We start from the raw sequence: 21,466 nt of genomic DNA on the forward strand, positions 1-21,466 counted from the left end.
GTATTTTTCCCAGCCATTTCAAGCCTGGGGGTGGGGGTTGTCTTCCATCCAAGGCCCCCAGCGGGAGCCAATCAGCAGGTGTGACATGTGACTGCCACCATAGGAACTGACCAATCACTCTCCCAGCAGGAGGTCCAAAAAACAACCAGCATGCCTTTTGTTGGGAGTGGTGCTTGATCTCTTCATGGCAGATATTGTTCGCTATGGCGGCGCATAACTTATTTTTGTCCCCCTCTCACATTTTGGAATGTTGTGAACTAAAAATCCATATCCCTGAGGGTGATAAATTATTGTAATATTTTGAGAATAAAGCTTGAAAAATTAATACATTCATTTTATTTCTCATTTTCAGTAAGCCTGTCATATAAAAGCAGTTGGTACGTCTGGCCGAAGAAATCCACCCTATGTAAACAGAACTAGAGGGAGCGTGGTACCAGATAGCGGGAATCCACACAGACGGGGGAGGGACGGCCTTGTTAAACCCGCATCAGACCAGACTGAAACGCAGCATCTGCTGACGTTTGGCCAGGTAATGAAACTTGGAAGCATTAGGTGGAACTACTCAAGACTCCCAACATCTGCACTTTTCCAGGGCATAAATTTCAAACTGATAATAGAGGTGGTCTGAGCGAGCCAGAATGGCGGGTGGACAAGGGAGGATGTTGCGTGCAAGTGTAGCATTAAGTGAAGATATGCCCTTTTCCACTTGAGAACTTTGGAAAGCAGGAACTGGATGGCTCCAACTAAAATCACCAGCATCTGTCCTGCCTCTCATGGCAGCTCCTGGCATGCAGCCGTGACCTCTGCTGACCTATCGGACACAAAATGTGTGAAGGCAACCGGGGGGCTCGTGTCTTACATCAGAGCTGGGTCGTAATTGGGCCTCAGCGTTCCTCTTGTTCCGCTAAATTACCCACAGACACAAGACGGGGCCCTCCTCGGCCTGTCGGGTGGCTCCCGCCCCACCCCGCCGCACCACCTAATTGCAAATGGGGTCTTCACAAAGCTGCTCGCACCTGGGATGTCAGGCTGCATTACCGACAGGAATATGAACAAAATATTGGCGCCCCGAGTTGGGCCAGATGGCCTAATAATTAGGATGACTTCTCCAGGACATAATGAAGCACGAAAATGGCAGAGTTCACATTTTCACAGACATCTCACCTGACAGAAGACCACTAAAGACTGGTACTGATCACTTAGATTATGTCTACACTAAACCGGGTAGCCCCTTAAACTATTTAGCCTAAGCCTCATTTAAGCCACACTAATCTATTGTTTAAGTTTGTCCCCTTCCTCGGACAATATTCTACACGGGTAAGTGTGCCGTGTATTTCTTGAATCTCCGGCATTTAGCTTTGTATGGATTCATTGATCTTTTACAAACTGAGTTCGGACAGGAAGGGAAGTCCGAAAGACCTACCCCAAACAGGAAGTGCCGTCAAAAAGAACACACCACAGCCACCTTCATAACAACCGAAGCTAACCACTGGAAAGACGGAGGCGAGTCATCCAGACATGCCCGTGTTTCTCCTTCTAAATGTACAGACCCTTGTGGAAATCACACATGAATACCTATACCTTAAATGAAGGAAATGCACGATTGCAGCTTTTTCGGATAAAACACATCTCAGACGGCAAGAGAACCTTCGAATGTCCGGGTCAGCTGTGATTCTACTTACCGAAAAACTTAGTCCTTTCTTCCCGTGGATGTGATAAAAAGGATAACGTGTGCTTTGTATTACCTGGCCGTCGAATGAAGACTACGGAAAACATTGAATGCATTTGGACTGGCAAAGCAGACTGTATCAGTTATTGTCCGCCATGTATGACACGGAGTCAACGTCTAGGTCCAGAGTATATAAAGTCACCAAAAACAAATGTACAATGAAGGTGAAGTCAAAAGAGTGAAGAGTGTCCTGACCAGATATCAAGATCCCTAGTTTGATTGTTGTAAAATGTTCTTTGGCACATTGTATACTTTTACATGTCCATTAAATATTTTATTAATTTATGATGGCTCAGGTGTGATTCATTACCATGGGGCCCCACAGCACACTGGATTCCAGTTATTTAAATACCACAACACTGGATATTATAAATGACCATTGTGTGTGTGGACAAGGATAAATTTAGGTGGGATTTACCCTGGATAACCTCAGCAACTTAGTGCTCACCCTTTAGTAATGTTGAAATTAGGTCCTATATTGTACTACTTGGTGGAAATGGGACGTTACTTATTTTACAACGATTCTAATGTAACTTCAAACATTCCCTAACAGCATGGGTCTCAAACACAAGGCTCTCTACTTAACTTCATAGTTTAGTGGAGTTTCAGCCTGCAACCTTGAATTCCACAAGACCAGAATTCTTCAGCATGGGCTCCATGTGCCTCTATGGGTTCCGCAGAGGTACTGCAGAAGGGTCATGAAATTTTTGGTTGATTCAACATTTTTTTTTTTTTTTTTTTTTTAACCATATTTGCCCAAAGTTATTTTTCACAACTTTTATTGTCTTCAAATACACATATTGATCCAACACACTGTAGTATAGTTAAAAAATGGCAGACCATGTGACTTATATTATGTATGGCTTATTTTCATGTTAGCATTTACAATAGCTAGCAATTAACGCAATAGCTGTCAGCGCTATACTGTTTTTTTTTAAATATTTTAGTATTGCACAATAACAAGGTACCTTGGGTACCAGTATAATTTAAAACAATTTTATGCAGGACATATAAGAGAGGGCCTGAGGCCTAAACGTTGAAGACCCCTGCTCTGGATGCGCACACACACACACACACACACACCGACTTGCCTAAATAAAGCTGAGGTGTTTACAAATGTAGTCACATGGTTAAAACATGATTCTGAAGTGAATATTACCAGACTACCTCCAGCGGCGCCTAGTTAAATTGAGTTTGAGACTCCCTGATTTACAACGGCGACCATTTCAATCAATCAACGAACTGCGCTGAGTCGAGCAGGTTCCTTGAACCGCTGCCCCAATGAACGTTGCCAAAACTTGGGCCCTTCACAACTTAACAATGGAAATGCCAAAAAACATGGGTGTCATAGGCTGATTGGCAAAACTAAATTGACCCTGCGATGAGCGGGTGACTTGTCCAGAGTGTGTACCGCCTTCCGCCCAAATGCAGCTGAGAATGCACCCCCGCAACCCCGAGAGGGACGAGCGGTACATAATGGATGGAACTTAAAGCCAGTCCCAAATCCCATCCCCATGAGACCTGATCAGGTATAAACATGTCTGATTCTACAGGAGGGGTAAAGGTGCACCGGGCTTTTAATAAAGGGGGGCCTCGTATAAAACCAGTCAAGTAGGACCCTTCTGCCTGGCTGCCTCCTTTCTGTGGCTACAGCAGGAATGCAGCCTACGAAACTTGGTTCCTGTCACCTGGCATCTTGTCAAGCTGATCCACAGACAAGAAACCAATTGTCAGATAAAGTGGGTCAATAGCAGCTTACCATTACCCTTTTCGACTCGCCCACCCACGGCCCAACACTGCGTACGTACCCCCTGTTCTTTTCCCGCCACAGCAGCGAAGGTTCCGACTATACGGCGTATTGTTCCCTACAGTATACGGGTACAGATTTACCCAGACATCACAGATCACAAAAGCATCCTCAGACGAATGAACAGTGATTGAGCGAGGGGCTGAACTGTAGCCATGTATGTAAGTGTGTGCGTGTTCGTGCACTACTGCCCGATAAACAGATCAGCCTCCGTGACTCCCATGCAGCTTCACTGGCTGCCTCCATATCAGGTTGTCAGGGTCGATACAACAAAGATGGGGTCTGGCCCCCCTCCCCGCTCAACTCACACACACACACACACAATCCCATTCCCACCCTCATACATGAACTTCTGCAACACAGTCTGACACTTTGGAAACAAATCTCAGATCCCGCCTCCTGAGGGACAAAAAGAGTTATCGTCTGCGTCTTCAAAATAACGACTTTGCTCATAAAATTAAATTTCCTGCATCCTAAATCAGCCTCACTGGATTACTCTTTGACTCAGGGGGGCCTTTTTTGTGGTGACCCAGTTGTAAACCTGCTGTCATATTTTTGTGGGACCCCTTGCTATGGATTTAGACACAAGAACAAGGCCGAACACACCAGGCCCATCATGTTATCCAATATCCACTTAGCTCTCCGCGCAATTAGCCGCTAATTAAGTATTTAAACAAAGATTTGCATGCAGCGGGGAGCTGTCATGTGTTGATGTAAGCAAGGATGGTGGACAGGTTACCATTCCAAGTCCATTCAAAGCAGCTTGTGTCTTTAATGAGCTACATCCTCCACACAGGCTTTCGCCTTTCATTAAGACCTTCTTTCATTTGGACCTACCCATCTGATATACACCAAACTCGCCCAAAAGGAATTACACTTTACACAGAAAAAAAAGGGGGAACACAAACACAGATGCCAACCAACTGGTGGGTCCTGACTAATTCCTGTATATGGGAAAACTTGGAAGTGAGACACGTGAATAGTTGTAATACTTTGAATGCATACAATCTGCAATTGATTGACAAAAGTAATTTTGGGGAAATATGTTCAGTATTTGTGCTACCAACTTCTTACAGATCTCTTGTATTTTGATGATACATTGTTGGACTGTAGCATCCATCATAAACAATATAATGAAATATAATATTGGAGGACCATGCATTTTTGGTTTGTTCTCCAATTCCTTTGGAATCAATATATAAAAATATCGAATCACGAAAAAATATTGCATTAATCATGCATGTGCGCAGATTAATCACAAAATGTATATTGAGCGCACATGCTCGCTTATCTTAACTGTGGCTGGTTACCTGAAAGGTGGCGTGTTGTTTTACGGTCAGTGATCAGGTCAATACATATTTCAGTGCAAAGATGAGCGACGACTGTGGTCGCTAGCAAATTTCACCCAGTAATAAACTCTGAAAGATCTTTAGAGAAAACTGTCACCAAGTTTTGAGAAACTGTGTCCCAAATATTTGTTTTTTTTTAAGTTAATCCAAGTGAGTGATAACCTGTGATTAATCTGATTGAAAAAAAATACTCATTTGACAGCATTACCAAAAACCCATCGTGGCGTTACATGTGCAGTAAAAAATATTTACGAACATCAGCAGCACACAGTGAACGCTCAGCATTTGGATTTAAGAAGTATGACGTATTGTGCGTATTGTGTTAAGATGGCGGCGCGTCACCTCACCCAGAAATGTGCGTGGCAGTTGACCACCATGGTACGCTCGATCAGCTCATCGGGGCACTCCAGGAGGTGATGGCCTGACACCACGCCAGCGTTGTTGACGAGTATGTCCACCTCGCCCACCTCTCGACGCACCTTCTCGGCCGTGGAGTAGACGCTCTCGTGCTTGCCCACGTCGCACACGTAAGTGTACACTTGGGGCTGAAAGGGAGGCACTTCTTCGACGCCACCTGAATGGCAAGTGGTGGCCGGTTATTGGAGGTATGGTTTTTACACAAAAACTGTGTTGCTAAATGGGACATCTTTCATTATATTTTCCCCCAAATTTAATGTTTTGTTTGCAACAAATCCTGAACAAACAGTTAGCTGAACTTGAATCAAATATTCATTGTATTGTAATGCAGGTTATGTAGTATGTAGACATTTCAGTGCATGAAGAACATTTCCCCCCGCTGCAAATCCAAGACAAACTGCATATTTTGCTTTTTTTTTCAACTCACCGTCTTTGGAGGTCGGCGTGTCCGATTCGTGATAAATTTGACGCACCATATCCGCCGTTTCCTCGTTGCTTTGGCTATTTATGTCCCAAAGCACCAGGACAGCTCTCCGCCTGGCAAACTCCTTCGCAAAGAGCCGCCCGAGACCACTTCCAGCCCCTGTGATCACGCACACCTGTCCGGCCACGCTCTTCTCCTTTGGCCGCACCACCCACTTAGCCCCAGCTGTCACAAAAGCCCAGATCACCTTCAGGATCACCACGAAGAACTCCGCGATTATGTTAATCATTTTGCGTAATGATATTTTTCCCAAAAAAAGAAGAAGATGGAAAAAGAGTGTGTTGGTTGCTGATCTTTTTTTTGCAACACGCAGCGTTGAAAACAGCGACTACTTCACGGACCTCAGCAAGAATCGGAAACGAATAGAAAAGAAAAAAACAGCGAGCACTGAAGTTGAGAGGGAAAAGTTGGCGCACACTTTTGAGCTTACAGTACAATGAGAAGCTTCCTCCTCACTTCCTTTGCTCGTCTCATCCCGAAGCGCATCTGGGCTCGCTATTTATTCAGTCCTCCCATCAACAACGGACCCAATCGGACTGAGTCTTTAGCGCCATCACAATGAAACGTCAGGTTCGCACAATACACTCACAGGATTTGCAACCCAAACACTAAGAAATGTGTGCTTTAACATGATTATTTTTTTAATCTGCTTAATAACACTTTTGAATTTGGATTAATCATGTTTGCATAATTTAAATCAAAATTTGGACGCAAATGTAGCTTTATAGGATAGGATAGAAAATACTGTGTCCATACCATCATGGAGAAATTATGTGAATACAGTGCAGATTCAAAAAAATCCACAAAATAGGGTAAAATCACATTAAAACCAGGCATGAACATTGAAGAACATAAAACACAATAGATGACAAAGCTGATGCAACCAGCTGCCACTTCAGTGATACCATGTATTCAACAGTTACAAAAATAAAATACAACAAAAAAATTACAATACATTAACACATTGCACACATACGATATCATCATGCATTGACAAATAAAAAAACAAAAACACAATATCAATAGCCGCATACTGAACTCTGCAGGGCTCTGCGGCATAGCCAGAGCAGGAACAGACCCAACAAAGCAACCAAAAGAGCTGACTAAGTCCTCGGCTGACCACTAGTTCTAGGCCAATGTCCAGTCCATAGATGAGCGAGAATCTGTCCAGGGGGACCAAAGTGTCTGATACATGCTCATTCAGTCAGGGCTGCTGCGTAAAGGTTGTTCGTGTTACTTGAATGCATGTCATTTTATTAGCTTAAAACTTTGTGGCATTTTTTTTAAATCTAAAATGTATTAATTTTTGAGTGAAATTTATAACCATAAAATAACCCACATTTCCTTTCAGGTAACCATTCGTGGTTAAGGTAAGCATGTGCACTCAAAATAAATTGTGTGTTAATTCAATATTTTTTGTGATTAATCGCACAAGTTAATGGATTTGGTTTGACAGCCCTAAGAGAAATACAAATAATTAAAGTGTTACCACATAATGTACAAGACTTGTCTGCCTATAAATGCACACACATTAGTCTTGGGCGACACTGCAGAGTATCAGTCTGATATCAGCAGTCTAAAATTACCAGGAAAGGCTGCATTCTAAAACAAAAAATATCAATATTCCTAGGGGCCACTTTAGTGTGTGAGTGTGTGTGTGTGTGTGTGTGTGTGTGTGTGTGTGTGTGTGTGTGTGTGTGTGTGTGTGTGTGTGTGTGCGTGTGTGTGTGTGTACATAAGATGAAACCCATTTACAGTAGGCCTATATACAAACTAAGTTTTATGTTACTATGTTTTGTGTTGCATCAGCTCTGTCCTCCTTATGTCCTTTATGGCCTACTATGCTGCTGATTATTTAATGTTGGTCATTATGTTGACACATGGAAATCCAAGTGTTTTCTGAGGTGGTACTTGGTGAAGTTTTTTTGAGAACCACTCTTCTAGTAGACATTTGTATCCAATATTATAAATAGTGGGCTTCACGGTGGAAGAGAGTTAGTGCGTCTGCCTCACAATACAAAAGTCCTGAGTAATCCTGGGTTCAATCTTGGGCTCGGGATCTTTCTGTGTGGAGTTTGCATGTTTTCCCCGTGAATGCGTGGGTTCCCTCCGGGTACTCCGGCTTCCTCCCACCTCCAAAGACATGCACCAGGGGATAGGTTGATTGGAAACATTAAACTGGCCCTAGCGTGTGAATGTGAGTGTGAATGTGGTCTGTCTATCTGTGTTGGCCCTGCGATGGGGTGGCGACTTGTCCAGGGTGTAAGCGCCTTCCGCCCGATTGTCGCTGAGATAGGCACCAGCGCCCCCCGTGAACCCAAAGGAAATAAGCGGTAGAAAATGGATGGATTATAAATAGTAGATCACGAGTTGTTGACATTTCATTTTCATTGTATTTACTTTCTGATACACAGTTTTTGCTTGTGTTCTTGTCATAAAGGTGATCAATATATTTCAAGAGTGTGGCCAGGACCTTGCCAGTGGTACACCTGAAGTGCGTTCAAATTGCGCGCATTTACACTTACACTTGTCTTACAAACCCCGTTTCCATATGAGTTAAGAAATTGTGTTGGATGTAAAAAACGGAATGCAATGATTTGCAAATCCTTTTCAACCCACATTCAGTTGAATGTACTACAAAGACAAGATATTTGATATTCAAACTCAAATTTAATTTTTTTTTGCAAATAATAATTAACTTAGAATTTCATGGCCGCAACACATGCCAAAGTAGTTGGGAAAGGGCATGTTCGCCACTGTGTTACATCACCTTTTCTTTTGACAGCACTCAACAAACGTTTGGGAACTGAGGAAACTAATTGTTGAAGCTTTGAAAGTGGAATTCTTTCCCATTCTAGCTTCAGTCGTTCAACAGCCGGGGGTCTCCGCTGTCGTATTTTACGCTTCGTAATGCGCCACACATTTTCGATGGGAGACAGGTCTGGATTGCAGGCGGGCCAGGAAAGCACCCGCTCTCTTTTTTTACGAAGCCACGCTGTTGTAACCCGTGCTGAATGTGGCTTGGCATTGTCTTGCTGAAATAAGCAGGGGCGTCCATGAAAAAGATGGCGCTTAGATGGCCGCATATGTTGTTCCACAACCCGTATGTACCCTTCAGCATTAATGGTGCCTACACAGATTTGTAAGTTACCCATGCCTTGGCCACTAATGCACCCCCATACCATCACAGATGCTGGCTTTTGAACTTTGCGTCGATAACAGTCTGGATGTTTCGCTTCCCCTTTGGTCCGGATGACACAATGTCAAATATTTCCAAAAACAATTTGAAATGTGAACTCGTCAGACCACAGAACACTTTTCCACTTTGCATCAGTCCATCATAGATGATCTTGGGCCCAGAGAAGCTGGCGGCATTTCTGGATGTTGTTGATAAATGGCTTTCGCTTTGCATAGTAGAGCTTTAACTTGCACTTACAGATGTATCGACCAACTGTATTTCGTGACAGTGATTTTCTGAAGTGTTCCTGAGCCCATGTGATATCCTTTAGAGATTGATGTCGGTTTTTGATACAGTGCCATCTGAGGGATCGAAGCTCACGGTCATTCAATGTTGGTTTCCGGCCATGCCGCTTACGTTGAGTGAATTCTCCAGATTCTCTGAATCTTTTGATGAAATTATGGACCGTAGATGTTGAAATCCCTAAAGTTCCTGCAATTGCACTTTGAGGAACGTTTTTCTTTAACTGTTTGACTATTTGCTCACGCAGTTGCGGACAAAGGGGTGTACCTCACCCCATCCTTTCTTGTGAAAGACTGAGCATTTTTTTGGGAAGTTGTTTTTATACCCAATCATGGTACCTACTTGTTCCCAATTAGCCTGCACACCTGTGGGATGTTCCAAATAAGTGTTTGATGAGCATTCCTCAACTTTATCAATATTTATTGCCACCTTTCCCAACTTCTTTGTCACGTGTTGCTGGCATCAAATTCTAAAGTTAATGATTTTTTGCAAAAAAAAAAAAAAAATTATCAGTTTGAACATCAAATATGTTGTCTTTGTAGCGTATTCAACTGAATATGGGTTGAAAATGATTTTCAAATCATTGTATTCCGTTTTTATTTACATTTTACACAATTTCCCAACTCATATAAAAACGGGGTTTGTAAATGCGCAACTTTTGCACCATGCTTACGTCTGTGAGGTGCAGAGCGCGTGTTCTGGCTGCAAAACGGTTGCTTCAAAACAAAATACTATAATATTGTTAAAACATGCATGGACACTTAATAAATATTTGTCTTGGAATGGTGTGACCATACTTTAAATTATCTGGATGTCAGCGCTCCAAGACATTCTCGTTTAAAATTAAGCTGTAGCGCCATCTTCTAGAAAATCAGTGCATAACTGGAACGTACGTCAGAATTTTTAAAACATCAGAATATGGGGAATGGGAAAGATGATATATCTTTGGAAATGTTGCATACAAAAAATATTGAACCGTGCACATATATTTTTTTTTACACAAAATTGTGTCAATTCTGCAATTAAAAAAAATAGCCGATGACAATTTATACATTTGAAGTTTTAAATGATCAGTGCAGGACGAATGCGTTTTAAAGTCCCCAATTTTGTATATATAATTGAAATAAATGCATAGAATAATTTGTGCCAAAAAATATTAGATTAATAATCCTTTTACCTGATTATACATTCGGTATTATTGAATATAATTGCAAAATACAGTATTGTTAACATATTATATTTTACGAACAATGTATAGAAAATGGATGGATGGTTTAATAAATGTATATGTGGGAATTGGGATTTGTTAAAACTATCCGGCAGCGGCAAGGACAGCTTTATTGGGTCCTCGAGTCGTTAACCTGCACATGCGCGGAACGAACTTCCTCTTTCTCGGTGGACGCCATGGCGGACGCAGAGTAAGTGTCTACAGCGACAGTCAAATCCTAATACATCCTTAGTTAAAACAAGTATCCAAGCAATCTGAATGATCTGGATCTGTTCTTTCGTTTGTAAATATTGCTATCGTAATATTATTGTCGAGGATGATGAATGTAATTACTGGTGGGTCCACTTTTGAGATAGTGTAGCCGAGTACAACATGGCTCCAACGCCATTAATGCGGCAAAACACCGAAACAGAATGAAATAAACTTACACTACATGTTGTGTGTATTGAATATAAATTGTATTCGCTATATGTTTCTGGTATTTTCTGTAAATGTGGCGGTCAACAATGCCAGCTAGCTCTTTAGCATCCCAGTCGTTTCAACCACACCGTAAGTTAGATTGGAACAGAAGGCTTGAAGTTCTACATCTTTTTGCGTTTTTGACGTTCTACATGCTATGTCTCGAATTGCAATATGAGCCATCAATGTATTCTGTCTTATTTTATTATACTTGTGCCGGTTGGCAATGCTATTTAGCATTTCTCAATTGTTTCAACGAGATCAAGAGTCGCGTTCATTTCTTATATTCACCAAGCCATTTATCGTCTTGCAGAAAAAAAAAGATTCCGGCAGTCCCTGAGAGCCTTTTGAAAAGGCGTAAGGCCTACGCCACCATGAAGGCCGTCCGCATCAAGAAGATGCTGGCTGAGAAAAAGGTAAAACAAGTTGAAATTATATGACTTAAGATGTTATTGTTGTAATTCAATGAGTTAAGATCGAATTCAGTAACTCAGCAAAAAATAAACTGTGTGAATAAATACTGGGTACGGATCACATCAGGTGTAGTTTTACATATACCTGTTATTTCTTGGTAGGGATTTAATTTTAAGTGAATTACGTGTACAAGAAAGTAAGCAAGTATTAAAGGGTAGTGCATTCACATCATATCGGAATGAATTGCAACCAACACTTAAAGTTAAATTTAGAATTCAATAATTATTACTGAAGTAGTTTTAATTAAACTACAGTAACCAATACTTAAAGGAATTACTTTCAAAATAAAGTATATTATGTTTTCCGCCCGGGGCTTCACGGTGGGACAGGGGTTAGTGCGTCTGCCTCACAATACGAAGTTCCTGCAGTCCTGGGTTCAAATCCAGGCTCGAACTTTCTGTGTGGAGTTTGCATGTTCTCCCCGTGAATGCGTGGGTTCCCTCCGGGTACTCCGGCTTCCTCCCACTTCCAAAGACATGCACTTGGGGATAGGTTGATTGGCAACACCAAATGGTCCATAGTGTGTGAATGTGAGTGTAAATGTTGTCCGTCTATCTGTGTTGGCCCTGTGATGAGGTGGCGACTTGTCCAGGGTGTACCCCGCCTTCCGCCCGATTGTAGCTGAGATAGGCGCCAGCGACCCCGAAAGGGAATAAGCGGTAGAAAATGGATGGATGGATGTTTTCCGCCCTGGTGATGCTGTCCTGACGGACAGCATCCTAAGTATGTGGAAGCATGTCTGTCCCCTCATCTGTTTGTTGGCCACTGGCTTCCTTATTTCCATAGTCATCTTGATCCATCCTATGTAACCTCTTCTGATGGCACAACTTTTCCTTTGCTGCCATGTTGTGTTCCAGAAGAATAGCCGTCGTAACTTTTTCTGCTGTCACCTCTGTCGGCCACGTCCTCAGTGGCTGAAAGTTGGGTTGCGGCTACATATTGTGATTTCGTAACAAAGATTATTGTGCTGTAGTTGTAAGTTTTGATATTTCGCTGCCATTTTTTGATGTCGCCACAGATGAGCAGAAATACTTAAATGTTCCTGTTAAACTATTTAAAATCTGCCATTCTTAAAACCAATGTTTTCCTTTTCTTGATCGATAACATCTTCTGAAAGGCAAACTCCCCAGGTTCTGATCGATATAATTGAATCAAATGAATATATAATCATTAAATGTCACACTCGTAGTAAATAGGTTTGGACTCGTTAATTGAATATCACCTGCGCATGATTTACATGCTTTGCTATTAATGCACCCGTTTCTGTTATGTGTTCATAGTCTCGCAAAGTTACCAGGAAACTGATCTACAAGAGAGCTGAAAACTATTACAAGGAGTACTGGCAGATGGAAAGGCGTGAGATCCGCTTGTCTCGTACTGCCCGCAAAGTAGGAAACTACTATGTGCCAGCTGAGCCCAAACTGGCCTTTGTCATCAGGATCAGAGGGTAAGCAAAGTGTTAACAAGTGCACTTTAGTTGTGAAAGTGTGGTTAATGATGACTTCTCTTTCCCCGACTTATCGACTATGCTGATACAAATGTTTACAATAAGCCAATTTTAATCTGAAACCACACAGTGTCCTTGTTTCACGTGTGCGCGACCTTGTTTTGTTTTTGCTGATAACAATCATTGTTTGGCAGTATCAACGGTGTCAGCCCCAAGGTCCGCAAAGTTCTGCAACTGCTCCGTCTGCGCCAGATCTTCAATGGTGTCTTCGTCAAGCTGAACAAAGCTTCAATTAACATGCTCCGAATTGCAGAACCTTACATCGCTTGGGGGTAAGTTGCAAAACTTTACATCGCTTGGTCAATGACTATGTAAAACAAGACAGAACTGGGCACATGCCCCATGTTTGCTTGTTCTAATAGTATTTACCCACAGGTTTTTACAATGTGGTTAATGATGCACAACTTTTTTCCCCGTCATATCGACCATGGTGAAAGAAAAACTAAATAAAGCCATTTTTGTCTGAAGCCACATATTTAATCACATACTGTACTAATGTTTATTACATTTTGAAGTCAATCATGCTGTGCTGCTTCTTAAGTCCGTATTATTCTGTCAAACTTGTCAGATACCCCAACCTGAAGTCTGTGCGTGAGCTCATCTACAAGCGAGGCTTTGGGAAGATCAGGAAACGACGTATTGCCCTCACAGACAACGCTTTGGTGGAGAAGAGCCTTGGTACAATGCACACACCTTGCTTTGGGAATTTTTGCAGTTAGGAATGTATCAGTGTGCACTATTAAAATTAAAGCATTTTGGACCATGTAGTAGGGCTGGGCAATATGGACGGGAAAGTATATCTTGAATTATTTTCCGGTGAAAGTATACATATAAAGATATTCCATATGAGCAAAATTCACTGAAATTGAACTGAATTACAACTGTACTGTAAATAGTCAGTGGCAAGTTTACTAACCCAGTTAGTCAAGATGGGTATTGACAGCACATAAACTTAAGTAGCACGGAATTGCATAACATAAATAAAATAGAAAAACAAAATGTATACATAAAAATGCAAAGATTGTATACATAAAACAGAAACCGAAACAGAAATTTGACGTTGGAAATGGGGACTAAATCTTCAGCAATGCGATAAGATTTCATAAGGCGTGATATCAAAGCTTGTAGTGTACATTCTTTTAGTGCTGGGGAGGTGGATTGCACTGCCACTGTTGTGCCACAGTTTTATGCACTCTTCGTACTTTATTGGGTTCCCTGTTGAAGGTTGTGGTGTTTGTTGTGCTCGAACTTTTTGTAGCCACAGGTTTTTGACCCTTCCTACAAAACACATTCTCCTACTGTTCGTCCAGTGGCTTAAATCCAAACCATCGCCACACAACAAACTCCTGGTTCAGTCCCCTGACGCTAAATGAATTTCCGCATTCAGAAAGGTCAGATTGTGGCTAAAACCTTCACATTTGTCTTAATCAGAGGGAACATTTTACTCCCAAAAACCTGCAAAGATCATAGAGTACAAACAATGGTTATTTTAGTGTTCTTCCCTTATCCGAATAATCATTTGTGATTTATAGCATTAACATCTCGCAGTCATGTTGATTGTTTCAAAAATGATTCAACGATTCAATGTCAAAATATAAACAGTAGAAATGAACAAAATGTCAGATACTGCCTTGTTTTAAAACACCAATGAAAATGAAATGTAGCATATTGAAAGGCATCAGTCATCATGTGTCTGCCACAATCATGCGTGTTCTTAAATGTGTATTTCATGTCGAGAGCAATTTTGGTTCGGGGTAAACAATTACAATGAATGTTTTTGGGCATTGATTTATCCAGACGCATACATTTGTGAAATTGTGGCTAAGTAAACGCATTGAGGGTTTCCTGGACGTCATCGACGTTGCTAAAAGAAAAATCTAAGTATGAGAATCCCTCTGCCATCTTTTACTAGTTTTTTTTTAGAATATATAAATCGCTCGCTTGAATGTTCCCTTTTCTCCGACTCTGGTCCTCTTTTGGAATTTGCACGTCTGTTGTGATTTCCCTTCCTGGTTTGATGAACCGCCCAATCTTACCTCTGATTGGCCTGTCTGTAATGTTTTGCCCTAATCTGAACCAATCCCCCACAACCTCAAAAGGGATAAGCGGTAGGAAATGGATGGATGGATGAACCAATCGTGATTTATAGTCAGCCAACCACTCATGGATTTTCTTATATGTAAACCAAGCAATCATTTATTCGTCCCATATATTTTGTCTGTCCATGAATATGCGTTTGTCCCGTTTTTTTCTCATGTAGCTTAGCTAACTGCTACGTGGGTCTAAAAATAACTAAGCTACAGAAATCGCTACTTGTTTTAAAACTGCCAAGCTACTGGGGAATGTAGTTAAGCTATGTAGCTTCGATTTTAAGTGAATTATTGTAATTGTAGTCTATCACTGCAGCCGTAAACCAGAATGGATTATCAGAAATCGCACTCATTACAGTTAAACCGTAGTTTGCCAACAACTACGGTTTTACCGTAATGAGTACGATTTGCAGAAGTTCGGATTTTACTTGCTAGTTGGTCACTAGCACGTGTTGTGGTGGGTCAGTGCAGTGGGGGAGGCCCCAGGGAGTGGGAAGTGGAGGAGAATCAAGGAACACAAATAAGCGGCGTTTGGTCATAACGTGAAATAAATTATATCGATATTTAGATAATTTCTTAATTCACATCTTGTTTAAAAATATTGATATATCTTACAAACTCTGTATATCACCCAGCCCTACTAAGTAGTTGACTTTGGTGGTTGATGATGCACACTTTTTTTCCCCGTCTTATCGACAATGGTGAAAAACTAAAACTAAGCCAGTTCTGTCTGAAACCACAAAAGCTTGTTAGGACCTAGTAAAATGTAATACTTTGGTCCCCTGTCACATTGCTCGTCTTTAATTAACTTCCGTATTGCACGACACTGAACAGCACCAACAGAGTAGGAAGGGTGAGTGTTGTTCTACAATGCTGGTGCACCCCCCGAATACTCGTCCCACCCTGTTCTGTTTTATGTTATTGTTAGTCTAGAAGGAAATGAGTTTTCAAAACAAATGTCCCATCTGGAATGTTTGGTTTCATGTAATTTTTTTGCAGGCAAACAAGGCATCATCTGTATGGAAGACCTCATCCATGAGATTTTCACTGTCGGCAAGAACTTCAAGGCGGCCAACAACTTCCTGTGGCCCTTCAAGCTGTCGTCACCTCGTGGTGGCATGAACAAGAAGACCACACACTTCGTGGAGGGAGGAGATGCTGGCAACAGGGAGGATCAGATCAACAGAATGATCAGGAGGATGAATTAATAGTGAGTTACAATTAGACTTGCAGACCTTCAGAGTAAACGTGTTTCATTTGAAGTGGTTTAGGATGCAACTTTTTCCCCGTCTTATCGATTATGGTGACAACCAACTAAGGTTAAGCCAAATTGGTCTGAAACCACATCTTCACCTATTAAACCTTCAAATGTTATTTTAAATGTGTGTGAAACTGAATTTAACCACTCTGTTTTTCCCTTTCAGGTTTGTACAAGATTCAAAATAAAAGATACAAAAAATGTACGACTCATTTTGCGATTACAAGTCTATGATTGTGGGCAACTAATTTGAAAGCAGTGAAGGTGTTTTCCGCAACACCTCGAATGGCATATTTTTGTAATTTATTGCCTTCTTTCAACTGAACTTTACAAGATAATTGAACTGTTATTTTTCTTTTTAACCAGAGCTACTGGTAAGCATGTAACTGTAAGCTACACATGGTGGGTTTTTAGCATGCATGTAATGGTAAAGTGAGTCTGGCTCCACTATTGAAGACTTGAAACATATGCTGTTATGACCAATGACGAGTATATTCTACTGGCATTTTATTACATCTGTAGTGCAATGTATGAAGGATCCAGCATTGATGCCTTTTATACCCAGTGATGGGCAAGCTACTTGGAAAATGTAAGCCATGCTACAAGTTACTCTCGCACTTAACTGCATTTATTAAGTATGCCCTTTCTTTGGACCACCCTTATTTTCTCTACCTACACAAAAAAAACACATCTATTGACAAGACTTGCCTGTTTGGGAACAGTTGGTAATGGTTAAATGCAATGGAACTTCATAAACTCATCTTTTGTTCCTAAATTTGTGTTGGACCTCTTAGATGAAGAGAGCAGCAGTTATGATTTTGATTTACGGAGTAAAGTAAAAACTATGCTTTGAGGGTATTTTCTCTAGGCGTACATGTTTCTAAATATGGCAACGGATGTGTGCAATCGTGGGTTTCCTACACGTCATCCCTAAAGGAAACCTCTTATCTGCGGGAGAGAAAATCCTTCTGCCGTTTCCAAGTATTTTTATTTTGAGTGATCAGTTTGAAGCGTCCGTCCGACTCCCTCGTAATGTGACTTCTGATTTAGCTTACTAGTTTCGATGACCTACCTTATTTTGCCTCTGATTGGCCAGTCTGCAATGTTTCGCCCTAACCATAGACAATTACAGTTTTTGACCGTATGGATGTTATTGTTAATCAAAGTCATTGTATTTTCTTCACATTTTTTTTTCAACTGGATTTGCAGTCTATTTTCTCTTTGTAGCTTTGATGTCAGCTACCTAGCTACATGAGTTTAAAAGAAGCTAATCTACAGGGAAAAACTACTCGTCAAAAACATAGCATGGCTACCGCCAATTCACTGGGAAATGTAGTTAAGCTACTTAGCTTAGCTGCCTGTAGCATGCTCCTGCCCATCACTGTTTACACCTGAATGTATATCCGACATAATCATGTATTGAAGCCTTCACTGTCGAGGGACTCTCAAATTGCCACCTGCGTGGGCCTGAAGACCAGTTTTTCGACTTAAGGTAGCTTTATAAGGGATCTGCTCCAGGATGACAAATCAGGTAACAAATACAGACTTTCTCTAATAACTCATTTGAGTAATGAGTTAGAGCTTTGCTACATGTGAGTGAATGTCTCTTGTATGCTAAAAGAGTGGTTTTATTAATTGATTGAAACTTTTAAGTAGTAGATTGCACGGTTCAGTACATATTCCGTACAATTGACCACTAAATGGTAACACCGAGGCTTCACGGTGGTAGAAGGGTTAGTGCGTCTGCCTCACAATACGAAGGTCCTGCAGTCTTGGGTTCAATCCCAGGCTGGGGATCTTTCTGTGTGGAGTTTGCATGTTCTCCCCGTGAATGCGTGGGTTCCCTCCAAAGACATGCACCTGGGGATAGGTTGATTGGCAACACTAAATTGGCCCTAGTGTGTGAGTGTGAATGTTGTCTGTGTTGGCCCTGCGATGAGGTGGCGACTGGTCCAGGGTGTACCCCGCCTTCCGCCCGATTGTAGCTGAGATAGGCGCCAGCGCCCCCCGCAACCCCAAAAGGGAATAAGCGGTAGAAAATGGATGGTAACACCGGAATAAGTTTTTCAAATTGTTTAAGTCGGGGTCCACGTTAATCAATTCATGGTGCAAATATATACTATCAGCATAATACAGTCATCACACAAGTTAATCATCATAGTACATACATTAAATTATTTACATTGACAATCCGCGGGGTGGGATGAGAGGCTTTGGCATCAACAGACAAATGGACATTGAAACAGTGTAGGTCTAAGTAGGATATGTACAGCGAGCAGAGAACTTAGTGAGTTCAGATAGCATAAGAACAAGTATATAAATAAGAAATACATTTATTTACATTAGGTTATTTACAATCCGGGGAGATGGAATGTGAATAGAGGAGGGTATTAGTAAAGGGTAGAAGTTGCCTGGAGGTGTTGTCGAGCGGTTTTTGAAGGAGGCTAGAGATGCACTTTTACACCCTGCTACCACCAACCTCCACCTCAACCCCCCTTCCCATCTCCTGAGTTCGGAGGTCTCAAGGTTGGCTAGTATGCAGTAACTATCCAATACTAATTTATTAATACATCTCTCAACCCAGAGTTTGTCTGACAGATACAAATCCTTATACCCGTCCACGTTAGTATTCAGAGGCTTGGACACATTCCTGGTGCAGAAATGCAAGATCAGCAGGTATTTTTAATCCATCCATTTACTACTGCTTATTCTCTTTTTGGGGACAGCCACAATCGGGTGGAAGGCGGGGTACACCCTGGACAAGTCGCCATCTTATCGCAGCGCCAACACAGATAGACAACATTCACACACTAGGGCCAATTTAGTGTTGCCAATCACCCTATCCCCAGGTGCATGTCTTTGGAGGTGGGAGGAAGCTGGAGTACCCGGAGGGAACCCACGCATTCACGGGGAGAACATACAAACTCCACACAGAAAGATCCTGAGCCTGGGATTGAACCCGGGACTGCAGGACCTTTGTATTATGAGGCGGACACACTAACCCCTCGCCAAATATAAGTGTATATTTCTCATACTGCACCTCTCTGCAGGCCCAAAGTTAATTATTAAACCTACAACATTCTGACTCTTAAAGACAATAGGAAGCGTGAGTGAATAAAAGTATTAGGACAGGAATTATTTGCATTTTTATCTTCTTTATCAGGTCACATCATCTCCCTTCATGCGGGTCACAACTACAAAGACCCAATTTTTCCATAGAATATCTGAACTGTGATGTTGAGGGGGCAAGACGACAAGACAGAAAAAAACTGCAGAAAACAAAAAGTCCTCATCTTCATCTGGGCAATCACTCAAAGTGGTCCAAGGGGGAAAGCCACTAAACTGAATGCCGCCACACCCTACAGGCGCCTTGTTCCGCCCATTGGCTCTTTGTCATGGCTCTCTTGCACTCAACGGTGCTTGTTTGCTGTCTAATGCGGCAACTTGTCACATTCTTTAATTTATGACCATTTGACCTGCTTTTCCAATGGTTCTCAAACTTTTTTTTTTTCCACGAGGTACCACCTAAGAAAAACACTTGACTCTCTAAGGACCATCACTGTTAAGTTTGAAAAGTAACACTTTATTATAGGCAAATAAAACAGTATTTTGATCAAGTGATTCTTTGGCGTGCCACAAGAAAGAGCCCGTGTACCACAGATAGAGAATCACTATGCTATTTCAATTATGTCCTTGGTACTTAGCGCCAAGATCAGTTCAATTTGAAAAGATTCATGCCTAATATAACATTAAATAATAGGGACAGCGTGGTACAGCGGAGGAGTGGCTGTACGCAGCCCAAGGGTCCCTGGTTCAATCCCCACCTGGTATCAACCTTGTGACGTCCGTTGTGTCCTGAGCAAGACACTTCATCCATTTTCTACTGCTTATTCCCTTTTGCGGTCGCATGGGGCGCTGGTGCCCATCTCAGCTACAATCGGGTGGTAGGCGGTGCACACCCTGGACATTTCGCCACCAAGACACTTCACCCTTGCTCCTAATGGGTGCTGGTTATCGCCTTGCATGGCAGCTCCCTCCATCAGTGTGTGAATGAGTAAATGTGGAAGTAGTGTCAAAGCACTTGAGTACCTTGAAGGTAGAAAAGCGCTATGCAAGTACAACCCATTTATCATTTAATATCTTATCAAAATTAAATTTATTGGCCATGTACATTCAACACACAATTTGACTTGGTAGACCGTCTGTTTCATGCAAGAAACAAAGAAAAAGGCGACAACGGCGAGAGTACAGTGGGTGAGCCATTAATGGCGCCATCTTGGTATGAAAACAAAGGACATTCGAAGAGCACACAGCTGATCGATGCAACCAGCTGCCACGCCAAATGCGCTAGTTCTCCATGCAGCAACGAAAGTAAAAAATACATCAACAGAAACAAAAACATGGTGGTTAGATTGTAACTCATAGAAATATGCACAATTTGTTTAAAAATTTATAAGAAAATAAAGTTCAGTACTTATAATTCTGATCAAAATTCCACAGTGTATTGTGGGATATGTCGTTGTTTAATTGCCGAAGAGAACATATATATATATATATATATATATATATATATATATATATATATATATATATATATATATATATATAAGATAGCGCTGTGGCTAGCTGTTTTTATTTAACGGATCACGTTGCCTGACAGTTTTGGACCCTTAAGAAATTCTGTATTATACCGGAAAAGTATACTTTACAAATTGTTTCACCATAAGTCGCTTTTATTTGTTTATCAATCAATATATAGTACAAGATGTGGCTGACTTGAATGCAAGGTTATTGTATAAACTTTAAAAACAGTATTTAAAAGTATTCCGACGGAGGGCTCTATTAAAATACGTCACAACATGAAAGTGTTTAGTTTAACGACAGTGTAAAAAAAAACTACACAACGGGTATGTTCTCTGGGAACTAACTTTAGCCATCCAAAGAAGGTAACTTCCATCCATCCATCCATCCATTTCTACCGCTTATTCCCTTTCGGGGTCGCAGGGGGCGCTGGCGCCTATCTCAGCTACAATCGGGCGGAAGGCAGGGTACACCCTGGACAAGTCGCCACCTCATCGCAGGGACAACACAGATAGACAAAGAAGGTAACTTATATTCGGTAAAATGTGCTTTTTTAACTTCTTGAAAATAATGACATTTTTACTATGATCTCGTCTGGTTAA

The 21,466-nt window shown here is 41.5% G+C and overlaps 2 protein-coding genes and 3 non-coding genes across 6 annotated transcripts in view; 4 read left to right on the forward strand and 1 right to left on the reverse strand.

Moving 5' to 3' along the window:
• The window catches only part of rdh10a (retinol dehydrogenase 10a), a 31,866-nt gene extending 25,587 nt beyond the window's left edge, over positions 1 to 6,279 (reverse strand). The window contains exons 1-2 of the mRNA XM_061922083.1: positions 5,730 to 6,279; positions 5,233 to 5,459 (exon numbers count right to left, since the gene is read on the reverse strand). Of these exons, the coding sequence (XP_061778067.1) occupies positions 5,233 to 5,459; positions 5,730 to 6,015 (513 nt within the window). The 5' untranslated portion in view covers positions 6,016 to 6,279. The remainder of the gene's footprint in view (positions 1 to 5,232; positions 5,460 to 5,729) is intronic.
• A 4,275-nt stretch (positions 6,280 to 10,554) lies between these two features.
• rpl7 (ribosomal protein L7) lies at positions 10,555 to 16,495 on the forward strand. Of its 2 annotated transcripts, XM_061922085.1 has the most exons (7): positions 10,555 to 10,685; positions 11,268 to 11,370; positions 12,709 to 12,875; positions 13,070 to 13,207; positions 13,504 to 13,613; positions 16,025 to 16,235; positions 16,450 to 16,495. In XM_061922085.1, the coding sequence occupies exons 1-6, from the start codon at positions 10,555 to 10,557 to the stop codon at positions 16,231 to 16,233; spliced, it is 858 nt and encodes a 285-aa protein (XP_061778069.1). In that variant the 3' UTR covers positions 16,234 to 16,235; positions 16,450 to 16,495. The 2 variants fall into 2 exon arrangements, with proteins under 2 accessions (XP_061778069.1, XP_061778068.1); XM_061922084.1 differs by having other exon boundaries at positions 16,025 to 16,495.
• LOC133569935 (small nucleolar SNORD12/SNORD106) lies at positions 12,913 to 13,004 on the forward strand. Its single transcript, XR_009809987.1, has one exon. It is a non-coding gene; the product is annotated as a small nucleolar SNORD12/SNORD106 (small nucleolar RNA).
• On the forward strand, positions 13,319 to 13,410 carry LOC133569934 (small nucleolar SNORD12/SNORD106). The gene has a single exon (XR_009809986.1). It is a non-coding gene; the product is annotated as a small nucleolar SNORD12/SNORD106 (small nucleolar RNA).
• LOC133569933 (small nucleolar SNORD12/SNORD106) lies at positions 15,680 to 15,768 on the forward strand. Its single transcript, XR_009809985.1, has one exon. It is a non-coding gene; the product is annotated as a small nucleolar SNORD12/SNORD106 (small nucleolar RNA).
• Positions 16,496 to 21,466: the final 4,971 nt, after the last annotated feature.

The sequence above is a fragment of the Nerophis ophidion genome, linkage group LG15 (genome assembly GCF_033978795.1).
Source record: "Nerophis ophidion isolate RoL-2023_Sa linkage group LG15, RoL_Noph_v1.0, whole genome shotgun sequence".
Classification (NCBI taxonomy): domain Eukaryota; kingdom Metazoa; phylum Chordata; class Actinopteri; order Syngnathiformes; family Syngnathidae; genus Nerophis; species Nerophis ophidion.